This window comes from Tamandua tetradactyla, chromosome 2, assembly GCF_023851605.1.
Source record: "Tamandua tetradactyla isolate mTamTet1 chromosome 2, mTamTet1.pri, whole genome shotgun sequence".
NCBI lineage: Eukaryota > Metazoa > Chordata > Mammalia > Pilosa > Myrmecophagidae > Tamandua > Tamandua tetradactyla.
In genome coordinates, this window is record NC_135328.1 from 210,466,866 (window position 1) to 210,485,009 (window position 18,144).

General features: G+C 47.4%; 1 protein-coding gene across 11 annotated transcripts in view; it reads right to left on the reverse strand.

Moving 5' to 3' along the window:
• The window catches only part of FHAD1 (forkhead associated phosphopeptide binding domain 1), a 192,904-nt gene that overhangs the window by 18,575 nt on the left and 156,185 nt on the right, over window positions 1-18,144 (reverse strand). For all 11 annotated transcript variants that reach the window (XR_013171256.1, XM_077151211.1, XM_077151210.1 and 8 more), the window contains 7 exons: window positions 16,215-16,440; window positions 13,856-13,949; window positions 11,750-11,856; window positions 9,962-10,121; window positions 8,676-8,808; window positions 4,481-4,610; window positions 2,122-2,249 (listed from right to left, as the gene is read on the reverse strand). Coding sequence is in view for 10 of the 11 variants with exons in the window: in XM_077151211.1 (XP_077007326.1) it covers window positions 2,122-2,249; window positions 4,481-4,610; window positions 8,676-8,808; window positions 9,962-10,121; window positions 11,750-11,856; window positions 13,856-13,949; window positions 16,215-16,440 (978 nt within the window). In the remaining variant the exon portion in view is untranslated. The remainder of the gene's footprint in view (window positions 1-2,121; window positions 2,250-4,480; window positions 4,611-8,675; window positions 8,809-9,961; window positions 10,122-11,749; window positions 11,857-13,855; window positions 13,950-16,214; window positions 16,441-18,144) is intronic.

Here is an 18,144-nt window from a genome sequence, read left to right on the forward strand (position 1 = left end):
AGGATGCTGCTAAAACATCCTGCAATGCCCAAGGCAACAGTGCTGAGGTTGAGGAACCCTGCTCTTGTTGACATGCTCCTTAGAAACAGGGACATTATTTCTGTCGCTCACTGTCCACCCCCTTGTCCCACCCAGTGCAGAGTCTGCATGATTGCCTAATGAATGAATGAAGGCCATATAGAAAACACTCCCTCTTCCCTTCATTAAAGGACTCTCATTTGAATGCAGAGGACACTAGACCCTCACAAAATTTGGCCAAATATTTCACTGATGGTGGAAGCTGGTGGGTGAGCATTGCTTCAGACCCTTTCCAGGGACCACGAAGGTGGTGTTTACTGCTGCCCACTCACTAAGAACTTAATCAGCCACCTGGCTGCTAAGAACCTTCGTAGATTGCATGGAAGAGCTGCCAGACTATTCAGGGAGTCTGAGGATTATAACCATCATAAATCCCCTTAAAACTAAATAGGATTTTAAGGGTACACTCCACTGCATCCTCTAGACCCCCTTCCAGAATCCCCCTTCTTTTCCTGAAGGTGGCTGGAGTCTTGAGGGAGGGTCACCTAAGGAAGAGCTCAGGGTACAGCATTTAACCACACTGTTCCCTGTGTGGTTTTTTCTTTGCAGACTAGTGGGGTGCTGCCAGAGACACAGCCCAGGCTCCATCATTCATGATCTGTGCAACCTCGGATGAGGTACTTGATCTCCTGAAGCCCTGGTTTTCCTTCTCTGTATAATGGGGATAATAATAGCAGCCATACCCCAAGGATGCTGTGAGGATTAAGTGAGATAATATGCACAAAGGGCTTAGTTCGATGCTCGGCTCACAGTAGGTAGGCATTCAATAAATGCCAGCTATTCCTCCCCCTCTCCTCCTCCTCCTCCCCTACTATTTTTATTTATTTATTTATTTTGCATGGGTAGGCACCAGGAATCAAACTCAGGTCTCCAGCATGGCAGGCAAGAATTCTGCCACTGAGCCACTGAGCCACCATCGTACCATCCCTCCTTCCCTACTTCTTATTTTAATTACTGCTCACCTTGAAGGACTGAGGTCCCATAAGAGTTGGGAGGTTTCCTGACTTGTGGGGTCAGTGGTGGGATGATGGGTCCTCGCCGAGGGGAAAGGAGAACTTGGAGGTGAGTTAGGCAATGAGGCTCAGTTGTCATCCCCACTCCCAATCTCTGATTTTATCAACAAATTTCCCTAAGACCCTCATCTTAGGCCCTAGTAAATGTCTAAAAAAACTGTTGGAGAGAATGCTGGTATAGATAGGATGACTCCAATATTTCTTCTAAAAAGCCTGTGTATGGGTTAGGTCCAACTGCGGTAGCAAGCACGCACCCAGCGGATCCCGGGATTGACGCTAACCCGAGCTCTCCATCATCACGTGTCAAACAAATGCCCAGTAAATCTACCACGGAGGGCATGAGGGCACCTTCGACTTAACAATCAAATCACTTTTGAAATTCCTGACAAATAAAACCGTGCACCCATAAGAAGGGATGGTATTCTTGAATAACAATACTTAAATGATTAGATTTAATAATAGCAGCTAGGATTTATAAAGGTTCATCATGAGATAGCCACCTTTTTTAAGGTTTTCAGCACTGTATAGCTGGGGACTGCAGTCCAGAAATGTCAAGAGCATTGCCCAAGGTCACAGAGCTGGCAGAGCTGGGATTTGGACACAGGTGTCTCTGACTCTAGAACCTGTGTCCTCATACCATAGCTCCCTCCTGCTCCCCTGCTTGTGTTCATGCTTTTCTGTTTATAGAGGAAAGCAAACTTTAGGCACACTCATGGCCTAATATTATGAATGTTTCCTGCAGCATGCCATACATGACATGAGAAGGGGGCCTGCAGTGCTTTAGAGACTGACACGGTCCAATGTCAATGCAATAATATATCATGCTGAATGCAACAGAAGGCCACCTTTCTATTCAGGTATCAGACAACTGTTAGGGCAAGGGTACTGACCAGTCAGTTCAGACCCAGCCCACCCTTGAAGACCTGGCCCTGACACACTGATAGGCCCAGCTGTGCCAGGGCACCCAGCTGGCCGGCCCTCATGCCCACCCTTTCCACATGTCAGCAGAGAACAGACTTTCTTTGGTTACCGCTCGGATCTCTATTCTTGAGAGAGTCGACAAGTCAGGTTTTGAGTCCAACAATATTTTCTGGACATTTTTTTCCATTCTGAGAGTCTTTAATTCTAGAAATGATTCAGTCAGTTGGTCCTTTTGATCTATAAAAGAAATAACTGAGACTCAAAAGGCAGGCTCAGGCAGAAGTTATTTCATGTAATAACCACAGCTACTGTTTATTGAACTCTTACTTACCATGGGCCTGTACCTACCCTCACAAACCTTCTTTTTGCAGGTGAGGAAACTGAGGCCCAGAGAGATTAAATCGCATGTCCAAGGCCACTCAGTTAGCATGAGGCAAAGCCAGGACGGGCACTCAGGCTTTTCTGGCTTTAAATTGCACCACCTTTTCCTCCCTTGAGATAATCATCTTAGTTTTTCTTTATTGCCTGTAACATCCACACAACAGGATGAGCAAGCCCTCCATGGCATCTCATTAAATCTTCCGGAGAGCCTTACTAGCTCCATTTCACAGTGGAGGAAACTAAAACTTGAGGAATTAAGGACAAGCAGTTAGTAAATAGAGAAGCTAGGGCTTCAACTCTTCCTGCTCGACTCCATTCTATGTGCTTTAAGTTATGTTGGCCTTGAGTTGGTTGGGTTTTTGTTTTTTAAGATAAAGGACCCCCAAAATATTTCACAGAGAAAGATTAAAGGCATATGTTTTGGTTTACTAAAGCTGCTGGAATGCAATATAGCAGAAATGGGTTGGCTTTTTCAGTGGGGATTTATTAGTTTATAAATTCACAGTTCTAAGGCCATGAAATGTCATAATTAAGGCATCTCTGAGGAAAGGCTCCTGGTATCTGGGGGTCCTCTGTCACATGGGATGGCACTCAGCAATGTCTGCTGGTCCTTCTTTCCTGGGTTCTGGTTTCAATGGCTTTCTCTCTCAGTTCTCTGTGGGTCCTTGCTGGTTTCTCCTGGAGTGTTATTTTTCTCTAGGCTTTCTGGCCTTTTATTGTCTTTTCTCCTCTCATAAAGGATTCCAGTAAAGGATTAAGACTCACCTTAAATGGGCTGAGTCCCATCTCAATTGAAATAGCCTAACAAAAAGGACCTCCCATGATAGGTCTGCCCCCATAAGAATGGATTAAAGTCACAGGGTCTTTTCTGGAGTGCATAACAGATTCAAACCAGCATATGCTCCAGGGTAATGGTGAGAAAGCAAAACCAAAGAAAAATCAATGATGCAATTTATACCAAGTCCCAGAACATGTAAACTCATCCATGGTGTAGGAGTCGGAACAGTGGCTCCCCTGGGGGGTGGGCAGTGACTGGAAGGGGCGTGAGCAGGGTGTTGGGGGCCCCACAAGCTCTTGCTCTTGATCTAGGTACTGATTTCATCAACACATTCACTTTGTAAATTTGCACCGAGCTCTACACCTTGTCATGACCAGAATCCTCCACTAGCAGTATGTGATATTTCAATAAAAAGCACTCAAAAAAATCCATGGTGAATCATCCTGTTGACCTAGTTCAAGAATCCTGTGTATGTTATGAAACAATCATATGATTATTACCTCAAACAGCTTAAATCCTCCTTATATGCATCCTTTCAGGTCGTTTGCCCTTGTAACCTGCCTGCAACGTTGGAGAAGTCACAATTCTTACCCCTGCTCTACAGTTGCCTGGGTGCAAATCCCTGTGCTGCTACCCCTTAGCGGGTTCACCGTGGGTGAGTTACCGGGCCTCCCTGAGCCTCAGTTTCCTCCCTGTGAAACACAGACAACTGGCCCACTGCCTCAGAGGGGTGCGTGCAATCAATGACAGTCGTTATCATAACTTGGGGGTTGCTGGGAGGGTCACGTGACTCACTGCAGCTGGAGGGGAATCCCTGAACCTGGGAACGGGAGCTCTAGGTCCAAGAAGGCCATGACACTCAGATGTCAGCACTGGGCATGGAGAGTGGACTCTGCCTGAGGTCCTTCAGCCACCATCACCAGGCTGGGACTTGAACCCAGGCTGTTGACTCCTGCCTGGCGCTCCATTCAATAACTGAGAAAGCTCCAGCCCCTCTACATGGGGTATTCTAAGAAGTTCCTCACTGTCAATGCCTGGACAGTGTTAGTTCAGGCCAAATCCAAATAAAAAAAATAAAGACAGGGTGATGGGTTTTTCATGACACCTATTTATTTGATATCAAGGACTGTGCTTGATTCTGAGACCATGTTTGGTTCATCCTTTCGTATTACCACATCCTTTCTGTTCTGATGGTATAAAAGTTGGTAGCCCTGGCCAATCCGTCAGTCCCTAAACTGAACCCCCAGAGTCTGGGTACACTGCCCTGAGCCCAGAAAGAGAGAGAGAGAATAAGAACGAGGAAACTTACTTGATGAGCAGGCCTTCTCAAGTTCTTTGATTCGTGCTCGAAGTTCAGATAAAGCTTTTTTCTGACGCTGAATGACTTCTTCATGTCGGGATCCCTTACACTTGACCCCTAGATCACTGAAAGATTGCTCCTGAGGCCAGAGAGATGTAGACAGCAGCTTTATTAGGGATTAGGACATTTCTCTGATGGCCAAAGAGACGTGATTGATTTATATAGCGCAAAACCCTGTTGCCTAGGATCTTCGAAAACAACACAAAGGGTTCATCAGAAAAGGAATTTAAATCTTCATCTCAATTATAAAGTCATATCTAGGGAAGATTTCCCACTCTCCTTCCAGCTTAGCCTCACTATAAATAAAAGATCTCTGCTATGTTCCCTCTTTCCATTTTTATTTTTTTCTTCTAAGCCTGGGTTTCTATTTGTTGACATTTTAGTCTTATCTCTGAGCAATAAAAAAAATTCTACTGCAGGAAGGAAATTTTTAGGTGTGAACACAGGATACCTTTTTTTAAATTGGTAACACGGCGAGTTGCCTAATGTTTGCTAGGGGCATTTGACAGGTGGGCTCTTTGTTGGTCTAGAAAAAGGAAAACTTTCCTCTAGATTTTCGGAGCCTCAATAGCAGCGCTGTTCAACACAGCCTTTGGCGATGGTGGGAAACGCTCTGCATCTGTGCTGTCCCATGTGTATGCATGGTGACCGAGTACTTGAAATGCGACCAGAGTGCACCTAGAATTTTATTTAATTTACATTTGAATTGTGAAGGGCCAGAGAAAGTTTACTCAGGGCACAGTCAAGGAAAGCCCTCCTCATCTTTTAGGGACCAGGTGCCTCTTTGAGATTCGGAAGAATATAGGGACCCTGCCTTCCGGAAAAATTCCTATATATGCAAGAATTCCTGTCCAACTTCTGGATGGGCAGGACTCCCTAAAGCCCAGTCTTGGACTCCAAGTTAAAAAAAAAATCTCATTCATTCATTTTGCACATATTTAGTGAGCACTTCTTTGTGTCACTCTGTGAGCACTCTGGGGGCTTAGTGTGGAATACAGCTGGGAAAAATCCTTGCCATGGCTTTTGTATCCTGGTGTGGGGAGACACACATAGAGCCAGGTGAGGAGGTAAAATATGTGGTGGATTGTGATAAAGGATAAAGAGAAAAATAAAGTGGGGTAGGGGGATGGAGGTGGGTTGGGAGCATTTTTAGTTGTTAGAGCTGCCAGGGAAGGGAAAAATTGGACAGTTTGGTCCTTTTATAACAATTTTGGTTCAGCCTACCCATTTTGCATGCTCTATATTGAGCACCTACAGTGGGCCGGGTGCTGTTCTGGGCACTGGGAGATACGGCTATTGTGGAATCCGTTTCTACTGGGGCACAAGGACACAAACACATGCGCACTAGAGTGAGAAATGCTACTGAGAAAACAAAATAGAGAAGGAAAGGGACATCCATTTATCCTTCTTTCTTTGATTCATCAAAGGCCTGTATGGAATGTCCCAGGACCTGAACTCACCACACTGGCCACCAGGGATACAAGGCCTGCTGCCTCCCCTGAGGACTCAGCAGGGCATTTGAACCCCTGACCCCACCCTGGATGTCCGAGCTCCTCCCTCCCTCACTTACTCAGGCTTCATTCTGCTCATCTTCCCAGGGAGAAGCCTCCCTGCCCACCTAATCCAAAAGAGACGTACCCTCAACCCCCTATTGTCAGTCTCTGCCCTGAATCCAGCTGTACTTTTCCCCCCGGCACTTATTGCCACTGGACATGTTATTATACAGTGTCTTGTTTATTGTCTGTCTCTCCCCCTCCAGAGTGGGCTCCTTGAGAGCAAGCCTTTGTCTCCTTTGCTTCCCACTGTGTTCCCAGGGCCTAGTACTATGCTCGCACACAGTAGGTGCTCAGTAAACATGAAGTCTAAATGAACTGAGGTCAGAGCCAGGAGCCATAAGGTGCTTGGCCCAGCTCTCCGTTGGGGACTGGGGCTCAGCAGTCAAGTGCTCCACCTCTGGCTGCACTTAGTGGGACCTCGCTGGTCCTTGGACCCTGGCTCCAGCCCGCTTTCAGGCTGCAAGGCGTGTCTGCTTCCTGGGGAGGCTTTACACTGGTCTCTCTTTGTTCTTTGAGGGTGCATGCTTGCCCCAGGAATAAATAACTGACCATGTTTGTGTGCATGTGTCTGCAGGGGTGTGGAGAAGCAGGCAGGGGATGCTGAATTTTGGGGCCTGGAGGGACAACAGGGAGGCTCCAGACAGCCTCTGCTCCTCCCAAAGCATGTGCCTGAGCTCCACGTCTCCCTAACTCATGGTTGTTCTGGGAATGTACTTATTTAGAGAGGATGGAGATTCTTTCTCATACAACTCTTAAGCCCTCTGACCCACGCTGGCTTAGAAAGCAGGAAGCAGCCTGAGTGTGACAAACCATTCTGCGGAGGAACAAATATATTTTTCCTTTTATCTTGCATCCTCCCTGCCCTGTTCTCCTCAAGTAATCCTGCCTCATAATAGCAAATAAAAATCCCAGGCCTCCCATTTCAACAACCTGTTCCAATAAGCATGTGAAAAGTCCGAGTGACTTAGGAGTGGGGAGGGACCCCGGCATCATCCCCAGCCTGGGACCCTGTACAAAGCAGGCACTCGATCCTTGTTGAATGCCTGGATGTATATGGGCCAGTCCTGGGCCAAGAGCTTCAGATTCCAACTGGAGCAACACAGGCTTCCTGCTCGCGTTGCTTACAAGGCAGAGGCGCGCTGCAGCCCCTCTTCCGGTCGCCCTGAGCAACAGGAGCCACTTGTGTTAAAGTGCTCCGGGCGGTGACTGGTGCCAAGGATAGCCGGCTGGACCGCGTGACCCTTTCTTTCAGCTGCTGGAGGCCCTGGCTCACTGCTGTTTGGCAGGGGAAAGGCATCTTTGAGAAAGCGGGAAGGCAAGCTGACACATTTGGCCCTGTTTCCAAGTGACAATCCAAAGCCTATTACTGAAATGTCCTGCTTTCTAGTTTCATAAAGCTTTTATCTCCACTCAGCGAAGGGGGAAGAGGATGGCCTTGGGCGCCAGGAAACCTGGGGTCTTGAGGGACTGCTGCACCCCCATTGTTAGGGCAACGCTAAGGATCGGGAGCGTCACAGGCTCAGTCGGGGACTAGCTTTCAAGGATGGCTCGATGAAGGCTGTCCTCACTTAAAGACACAGTCCCCGTCTAATGCGTCACTGGGACTTGCAGCCATGCCAAGGTGCCAGGACTGGCAAGCAGCGAAGTTACCAGGAAACAGCCATGGGAGCAGAAATCAGCTGGCTGGCCCTTGGGCAAGGCAGTTTGGCTGTATCAAGCAGAACATAGGATGTCCTTTGGACCCAGTAATTTTACATCTAGAATTTATTTTATATACATATGAGGATATTGACTGTAATTTCACATCTAGCAATTTATTTTACATATATACAGGGGCATTGACTGTAGCACTGTGCAAAAGAAAACAACCTAAATGTCCATCCACTGGGGCCTGGTTGGATGAATGGGACATGGGGAATTCTATTCAGCCATTTAAAATAATGAGGTGGCTCTTTAGATACTGACTTGAAAAGTTGCCAGTAACTACTGTTATAGAAGCAAGTTGCAGAATATGTATGATTTAATACCATTATTTTTTGCCAAGTACTTTACCTATTAAATGAATGTCTGTATATATGGGTTTGTATATGTTTGTGTGTGTGTATAAATCAAATTTATTTCCCAATAACCCCATGAGGTGGGCCTGTCACCACCCACTTTGCAGTCAAGAGAACTGATACATAGCAACTTCCCTGAAGTCACAGGTTCCGATGGATGAGTGGGGATTTGAACTTAGCCAGGTTGGACACAAGCCCAATCCCCACCCCACTGGACACTCATGCTTGTTTGGTGCTGCACGCAAAGGTCTGATGGGACATGGGATACACAGCTGTAACATTTGGCAACTCTGATCAGGGAGGCAGGGCTTCCACTTTTCCCTTTATACTTTTCATATAAACAAGTAGTACTTGTGGAACTTCAGATAAAGATGCTTTTAAAAAGGAAAGACAGCGCCGGCCATGGTGGCTCAGCTGCCAGAGTTCTTGCCTGGGTTTGTTTCTCTGTGTCTGCCTGTGTAAAAAAAAAAGGGAAGACAGCCCTACTGGGCTCTTCCTAACACACCCTTCCAGGCCTGGGCGGGCCCTCACCTCTTGGTGGTTCCAGAAAACATCTGTGTGGCTTGGTTCCATCTGCACTGAGATGTCACACATCTGGGGTGCATTCCTGGATTTCTTGTCCTTCTCCATGTTTAGCTGGAGCTTGTGTTTCTCTTGGAGAGCCCTAGGGCAGAGAAGACGAGTCATGGTACAGGAGGTCTGTGGCAAAAGGGGTACAAGTTCTGGGAACTACACATTACCCTTTGTAAAAACAGGGATGGAGCTCCACTTTTATGGGGAACTGAATTCTCTGCATCTTCAAGGCTCCTACCACTAGATTTCTAGAGGATTTCGGAGAGTGGTCTGGGCAGGGGCACCTATCCTTATCTCCTGTACTGAGTCTGTGGGCCATCCCAGAGCATTTATTGAATGCCTATTACTTTGAGACCAGATATGTATTAACTCATCCATTTCCCATAGCAACCCCATGAATGGGGGGCTCTCCTTGCCTTTCCCTATTTTACTGGCAAGGAAAGAGATATGCATCAATTTTCCCAAGGCCATAGAGCCTGTAAGTGGGGGAGCCTGGTTTCCAACCCAGGCAGGCTGGGTCCAGTCTATTCCTTTAACCACAATGTGAATCTGCCTTGGCCATGGGCCATGAAGCATCTGAAACTATAGGATAGACATGAAACATAAAATTTAAATAAAAGTTAATTTAAATTAACTTTTTTAAAGCATTCCTCATATTAAAATATGGATAAACCATGGACAAATATGCAAAATCACATGTGTTAATTAGGCTAACCCATGGGACAATGACAACATACTTATTTTAAGCTCATCTCTGATACCCCAAGTTTGTTCATTTGTTCTAATAGATACTGGTTATCTATTAACTTCCATTTGTGTGCTGGGGAGTCAAGAGTGGCAAGGTAATTTTGACCTTGCCTTCATGAGGAGGTAGAACAAACAAGCCCTAATGGCGCTGCTTGTGATGAGTGTTAGGTTAGGCAGAGTGCAGGGGGTTGAGGGACGCCAGGCAGACCCAGAGCCCTCGATCATATTTGGTGAGAGTGGGTGAGGGGAGACTTCCTGGAGGAAATGACATTTGAACTGAGACCTGTCATCCAGAATATTAGGGAGGAATGTTGAGAAGCGTAGAACCAAGCAAAGCCCTGTTTCAACTGATGAGGTTGGGAAGCGATGACACAATGTTATTCATTCATTCGCGTCCCTAACCAGCTTTTACTGAGCCCCCACCCCCACCCCGTGCAAGGCTCTTGGGGCACTTGGGTGTACCTGAGCTCTCCAAGCGATGCAGACTTCCCACCCACCTTAGTGCCTCCTTGAGGACCTCCAGCTCCCTGTCCTTCTTTTCCACCAGGCTGGCCGCCTGCGCCATCTTCTCCTTGAGCACACTCAGCTCTCTGCTCTGCTGCTGGACCAGCGCCACGCTCCGCTCCAGTTCTATCTTCTGCTCCTCGCTGAGCTCCCCTGGAGCGACATGAGAGCATGGAAGGGGGTCCCCTGCCCCGGTCTCTGTTAGCGCCCCAGCAGGTCTGCCAGGCCTATAAGAACCACGAGGTGGGGCTGCCTTCCAGGAATTTTCAGGGAGAGTTACACAGCCGTTTCAGCCACCAGACTCTGCAGTACATTCCTTAGGTGCTGCAGCAGATGCTGTCAGGGCCCCACCGATGTTCCTTTGGCATTTTAGGACACCCCCCCAACCCCACCAGATGACTTTCAGCATCTCTTTGCCTAGGGGCATTCTAAGGCATCGAGCCTGCTCTGTCTTTGTCTGCCAGGCGTAGCGACCTCTAGACAGGGCCTGATGGAGATCGGGGTACAAAGCCTCAGCTCCCTCATCCCTCAGAGGTGTGTGGGGCAACACAGAGGTGTGTGTTCTATTCTGTCCTCCAGCATTCCCCAGCAAAATTCAGTTCCAGTTGCCTATTGTGCTGACTCCATTGATTACACACTCTATTTGCTTCATCCCCTTTCCTGTCTCACTCCCCTTCTCCTTCCCCACCAGTGTTTCCTGGGATTACCCCTCAAATAAACTGTCTGCACTGGAATTCTGGCCTCAGGGGGAACCCAAAGTAAAACTCCCGTATGACCTCCAATCTTCTCAGCATCCCTACACAGTAGCTCCTGTGAGCATTCCCGCTTTACAGAGGTAGAAACAGGCTCAGAGAGGTAAGGTGACTTCCTGAAGTCGTGCAACTAATAAACAGCAGATCCAGAATTGAACCCAACATTTCCTGACTCTGAAATTGGAATCTGTAGCCTCTATGTGATACATTCTCATCTTCAGGATAGACGAATCTCTCTAAAAAAATGCAGCCACAAAAGTCTAGGGGCTATTACCAAGAGGGGCCACAGGAAGCAAATCCCACTGAAGGCTTTGGGCCACGCAGGGTTGAGATGGGGCCAAGACAAGAAGAGCATCCCCTCCCCCCACCCCATTTTCCCAAACTGCCTGCCTGTGTCTTTGGGCTTGACAGAGACTAAGATGGGAAAGAAAATGTGGCTATAAGAAGATAGAAGAGAGGCAGAAATAGAAGGCAGAGAGAAGAGCAAAGTAAGAGCATTAAGCCAGGGTTGTTGGTGTCTGTCCAGAAGAGAACAGAACTCAGACTTATTTCACCCCTACTCTAGGTGGCCACTGGTGTTCACGTCAACCCCAGGAAGAAACTGTTATTATCTCCATTTTACAGCTGAAGAAGGAGAGGCCAGGGAGACCGCTTTGCCCTGGGTCCCAAAAGTAGTGTGCATCCAGGCTCGTGCAAGCTGGCCTGCTCCAGTGGCCCCATGGCTACCCTCCAAACCTCGGCTTCCAGAGACAAATCCTGGGCGGTAAAAGGAGAGTCTCCCTGCCGGGGAAAGTCATACCCAAAGTCCTCGGAAGAATTTTCCCCGTGGCCCCTTGGCCTTGGTGAGGGGGACCGGTGTCCTATCCAGAATACCGCTTTTGCTGACCCTGAATTGCAGGCACCATCCCAGCAAAGGAATGTGGGTCGGGCAGGAGTTTTAATGTCAGGGTTTGCAACGCTTAAGACTCATTTCTTTTCCTTTTCTTGAAGTAGGTCAGGATGTCAAAAGACACAGGAAATCATACAAACCTCTCAAATCTGACATTCGGCCGTGGGCTTCCTTAAGGTCTTTTCTTAACCTCATGATGATCTCCTGCTGAGTCAGGATTTCCTTCTGGGCAGTCAGTAAATCTTCTCTGAAAGTCACAAAAACAGGCAGAGTCAGTTTCACTTACTCTCCACCGTTCCTACAAGTGTCTGGAAGGGGCCAAGTGCACATGCAAAAAGACCCTCAGTGACAGGATGCGGGGATACTGGTCGCACAGCGAGGGAGATAAGGACAATCTTCAACTACTCTCCAAACAAAAATTTGTTTTGATTCATCTTCATTGAAAAAGTACATCGGGATGGAACAAAAGATTCTGGCTGGGCTGAGTGTGAGGGTAAAATGTGACTTGCCCGAGGGTGCCATCCCTTCCTGCCCAAGCAGCTGTGTGAACTGCTGGGCTTGTGCACTTTTCATCTTTCGTAGAAGGAAGAGGGAAGAGTATTTTAAGACTCTTTTTTTTTTTTGGCTCAGGGATCTTTTGAGGATGAAGAAGAAGAGAGAGGAGGACAACGTGGCCTCTGTCCTCCCATCGGCCTGAGGAACTGGTTCTAGTCCTGCTGGAGGGGGTGGGGCCCGATGTGAACGGACAGTGTTCCGGGAGCCTTTGTGGGGGTGTGGGCTTTGGGACCCAGATAACCACTGGGGCCCTGGGGAAGGTGAGGCAGGGACAGCTTTCTCCACCACCTGCCATGCCCAGAGAGCAGGGCACACTAGTACTGGGGGGCTCAGGGTGGTTGACAGGGAGGAAGGCTGTACCCCAAGGGGCAGCATTCCAGGCAGAAGGGGGCCCAGCAGTAAGGCAAGGCAGGTGCCTTGAGGGGGGTTATACTGGAAGGACACAGTGGTGTGTATATGAGCAGGTGTTGAGAACTCTCCAGCCTGGGAAAGAGCTCTTAGGTAGGTATTCTTGTTAGGAGGGTGGTGGTGGGTGGGTGCTGCTGTTGTGTGCATTCAGAAGAGTTAAGAGCCTCAGTCTCGGGCACGTGTTAATGCCACTTCATTTGAGTTCACAGGCTTTGGGAATCCAAGTTTTTCTTATATAGATTTTTGAGGGTAGAGTGTGTGTTCATTATGAAATAAAACAAAATACTGGTGGGTTGCATTTAAAAGAAAAAAAAAGATGGGTAATCATTGGAATGGAAATGTTTCAAATATGTGTGTGTTTCTGAGTCTTTGGCAATAACTCTTTCAACTTGAGGGTGAAACTTCAGAACTCAAGTGTGTACACAAGATAATGAAGTGGACCAGACAAGACCAATGTGGGTGGTAATTTATGGCTACTATTGTCTTTAGGGAGCGACTGAATGGGAGAATGAGTCAGCTAGGCTGGGGGCTTTGCCTTTTTGGAGTGAAAAACTTAAAACCTCAGATTTCGGTAACTGGAATTTGGTGCAGGGATTAGACTGGCATTTGTCTTTTTTGAGAAACCTTTTGAATACTTTCTCTGCATTATGTCAGTGGCCTCTTGTTTATATGCTTCTTTGCAATGTTTTTCTGGAGCTTTCTCAACAACAGGTTTTGTTTCTCTGCAAATTGTCAGTTCTCTGAAGGTCAAGTTACAGGCTCGCTGGCTCTCAGGGTTGGAGGAGTCTTAGAGGTTATTAGTCCAACCTCTTAACTGATGCTTCAGTCTCCTTCCAGGACCCCACCTCACCAAGCTCACTGTGTGAGCACCTCCACTGTTTGCTTACGATACCTAGGAACAGGCTTGTCTTTAGCAGGTACGCAGGAAAAATCACTAATAAGAGTAATAGCTAGCATTTACTAGCAATTACTGGCTATTATTGCCAGGCTTTTTAAAATGAAGTTAAGGCTCGGGAGGTTACCTGACTTGCCCAGGATCACATGACTAGAAAGTGTTGAGTTGGGATTTGAATACAGAGCTACCTGGATCTTTCCATGACACCATCCTGCCTTGCTAAAGGGATTGAGATATTCAAGCACCGTTTAGAAGACTCCACACTCAACCCTTTTGGTCAGGTTCTGACAATGTAGCCAGAAAAAGGGGTATTTTGTTTGTTTGTTCTTGTGCATTTGGCTAAGCAGTAAGGCTGCTGCTGTGCCCACATGTTTTGCAGGGTACTCACATCAAGTGGTTGCATGACTCCTCTTTGGCACTGGTCTCCGATGGATCCAACAGGGGTCTCACTGGAGGGCCTTGCTGCAATTCCTCCCTTTGAGCTGTATCATAGGACACACATGCAATACCACGGTCCTCATGTGACTGATGCTATCCTTTCCCTTTACTTAGAAACACACTTGCATCTTTCCCAACTTAAAAACCCTCCCTAAATGCAGCTGCTGTGGAAGACACTTGGTGGTTCTTTGGAAAGTTTGGTATAGAAATACCACATGACACAACAATCTCACTTCTAAGTATATACCCGCAAGAATTGAAAGCAGGGCCTCAGATATTTGTGCACAATGTTCATGGCAGCATTATTCATCTTTGCCAAAAGGAGAAAGCAACCCTAGTGTTCACTAACTGATGAATGAGTAAATAAAATGCGGTATATACATACAGTAGAATACCATTCAGCTGTAAAAACGAGTAAAGACCTTATTCATGTGACAACTTGGAAGAACCTTCAGGCCATCATGTTGAGTGAAATAAGCCTGACAAAAAGGGCAAAATATTGTATGATCTCACTGTTATTATATAATTAGAATAAGCAAATTCTGTAGAATACCAGTTATCAGGGAACCAGGTGGGGATAAGGAATGGGGAGCTAAGGCTTAAATTTTAGTTTCTGTTTGGGTTGATTGTCAGGTTTTGGTAATAGATGGTAGTGATGGTAGCACTACATTGAGAACATAACTAACAGCACTGAATTACATATGTGAATATGATTAAAAGGGAGAAATTTTAAGTTGTATATATGTTACTAGAATAAAAATATAAAACAAACAATGTACACTCTGCAGCCCTCTCCACCAAATGAGATCCACTGTTTGTTGTTGTCGTAGGCTGGAGCTCTCCCCCTGGATGAGGTCATGAATTCTTGAAATCTTTCCAGCTACTCTATGCAGGGAGGATTGCTAATTTTCTTTACAGATGTGGAAAAGTGTGTGGGAGTGATTGAACCTGCTGATGACACTCAGCTAAGCTGGTGAGAGCTGGAGCCAGGGTTCAGAGGTAGCTCCTTCTGCCTTCGCAACCCTCCCCTGAGCCACTGGGTCACCCAGCCTGCCCTTTCTCCATGCTGTCCACGAGTCTTGAAAGAACGACCTATGTTTGGTGTCTTCCTGTCCTTTTATCTCCCACTCACACCTCAGCCCACTGCCTTCTAGTTTCCATCCTCACCCCTCAGTCACATGTTCATTCATCCATTTAGTCATTCATTCAGCAAACTTTTAGGGAGTGCCTGCTTTATGGCAGGCACTGATCTAAGCACTAGGCGGCAAAGATGTACCCACCTTTTAGGTCTCACCTTAAATATCCCTCCCCTTTCCTGACCCTGGATTTTGTTAACTGGACCCTACTCTATGCCCTCACCGGGGTGCCCTGTCCTGTTAAGTGCACAGATCACCTGTCAGGATGATAATGTGGGTGACTGCAGAGACCACGCTTGGTTTATCTATCATCAGATCTCTAGAGGCTAGTATGAGCTTGGGACACAACAGATGCTGAATTTCGAGGAATAAATGAATGAATACATGAATGCAAGCACAAGGTTAAGTGCTGACAGTAGCCAACTGGGCTGAGTCTAGGGCCTTGGTCCTCAACCAGGGGTGAATTTGCTCCCAGGGGACATGTGGCCATGTCTACAAACATTTTTGATTGTCATGACTCTGGGAGGGAAAGTGTTTGTTACTGGCATCTGATGGGAAGAGACCAAGGATGCTGCTAAAGATCCTTCAGCACACAGAATGATCCCCATCCCCAAGAGTTATGCAGCTCCTGCTGTCAACAGTGCTGAGGGTGAGAAAGCCTGGACTAGGGCCCTACCTCCCTAGTAGGCCCTTCTGCAAGAGCTTGATATTTTTGCAATAGGATGCATCACCTTGGTCACTTAGGGTGAACTCGGAACAATTCTGGGTTCTTTTTTTCAGCCTCTTGAATGCTTATTTTCTAAGAGACAAAATCTGGCTGGTTATGAAAGAGCATCAAAGAAGCAAATTGCTGATGGCAGAGAGAAGCCTTTGAAAGCCTTGTTTTCAGGTGGTAAAGATGGTTCTGTTCCTTTCTGCTCTCCATGCGCCTCAAAGCCCTGGAAGCCTGTGCATCTTTCTGGCTCAATGGGTCAGCACAAAGGATGTCCCAACTCATTGTCATTACTTCCATCTAACCTGGGTGTTGGGGGCTTCTTCATTGTTGAGAAACAAGAAGGAAAGGGGCCCTCCAGAGAGTGCAGACTGAAATGAGGCATAGCCTCTTTCTTAGCAACCAGCCTATGGGGATCCACGGGATAATCAGAACCTGCCCCTCCTGCTAGGATTCCCTACCTGGGCCACTGTCCTTCAAAGTCGCAATCTCGCCTTCTATTTTTTGATGGTGTTGCGTCACTTTTTGGAGTCTTTCTTCTAGATTCACAATCGTCTGGGCATGCTGTTTGATCTGCTCCTTATATTCTGCAATTTCTTCCTCAAATCTTCTCCTCTGTGACTCCCGCTCGTCCTGGAGGGCCGACACTGTCTGCTTTTGCAGTAGAATTCGCTCTTCCATCATGATCTGGTAAAAGACAGAAGTGATTCCGGTGACCTCGGGACAACAGCAATAACAATAATAGTATGCCCCTTCTGCAAACAGAGGCGCTAAACTAGGTCCCTCCTCAGGGCCTCTGCACGTGCTGCCCCTGTTCCTGGTACACGCACCCCTCATCTAGCTCCTCGCAAGGCCAGCTCCTCCTCACCTTTGGGTCTCAGCTCTGATGCCACCTCCCCAGAAGGGCCCTCCCTGACCACCCCAGGTAACGGAGCAGCCCCAGCCATATTCTATTCCTTCATCCTGTTTTATCTTCTCTAAGGCACTTATCACCATCTAAAATGATCTTGTTAATTTCTCCCTCCCATTAGACCATCAGCTCCATGAGAGCAGAAACTTATCTTTTTAAAATTTACCTCTATACTCACAGCATCTAGATCTAGATGCTCAATAAATATTTGTTGAGTTCATGAACAGTTTTATATAAAAAAAAAATGTATGAGCCTATATTTCTAAAAAACAAAATCAGGGCGGGCCACGGTAGCTCAGCAGGTAAGAATGCTTGCCTGCCAAGCCCGAGGACCCGGGTTCGATTCCCGGTGCCTGCCCATGTAATAAAACAAAAAAAAACAAAAATCACCAGTGACCTCGTCCCCTGTCCCCCTGCCCCCAGCCAATGGTGAAGCCTCCTCAGGGCCTTTTCAACGACCACCCTGCCCCTTCCCTTCCTGAAGCTCTTCTTGGGGTTTCTATGGGGCACAGCACCCCCGCTCCCCACCTGCTTCTCTGACCACACCTTCTCCGGCTCCCTTAGCGGCACCCCTTCCTGTCTCCATTCCCAGTTGGTGTGTTGGGCCTCAGCCCCCATCTCTTCCTTGTGTGAATACTATTTGCCCGAGAGGGCTTGCACACACCTGCTGTTTTAACAATCATGGCTACAAGGCTGTCTTCCAAGTTCAGACCTCTTGTCTTGTTCTCTGTGCCAAACCATATCACTACAAGTTTGGGGGCCTTCTGAACTTTGGTACCCCACTCTCTCCTCTGTCTGAACTCTTCAGCTTTTCCATTTGAGGGTCCCTCACCCCAACTTCCATATTTCCATCAGTTAACTGTTCAGATGTCACTATCTCCCTAACTGTCCAGTCTGCGTTGGCACCTCCCTCTCCTTGGTACTCACATCCTGTGGGCCAGTTATCAACTCCTGCCATTTCTCTTGTAATTGTGTCTGGAGTACCTCTGTTCTTCTCACTCCTCTACCAGCCCAAGAGTCCATCAGGACCCCAGCCATGGCCACCACGTACCACACCCTACGCTGGTGTCTCCAACTCCAGTCCTTCTCTCAAACTTACTTTGTGCACTTCTGGGAGGTCCAGCCTCATTACTTCCTAGTTGCCAGGTGAATTTATGAATGACAATGAATGCAGCCTTGAGCTCTGACTGCAGAGGACATGGAATACCAAGCTACTGCAGACCTGCATTTGGGGACAATGTCCTGCCCACCTCCATGGGACCTTTCTTGTAATCACTGGCCGCTAAATTCTGGGGCTTCTGGGTGCATCTCCCAGATCCTGTGAGGACTCTGTGTTGCAACAACCTGGGCTGCCCTAGAGAGAGGCATCTTTATTGTAAACCAGCACTCTTCAATAGGGGGCAATTTTGCCCCATGGAGATCACTGGGCAATGACTGGAGACACTTTCGGTTGTCACAATGGAGGGGGTTGCTACTGGCAT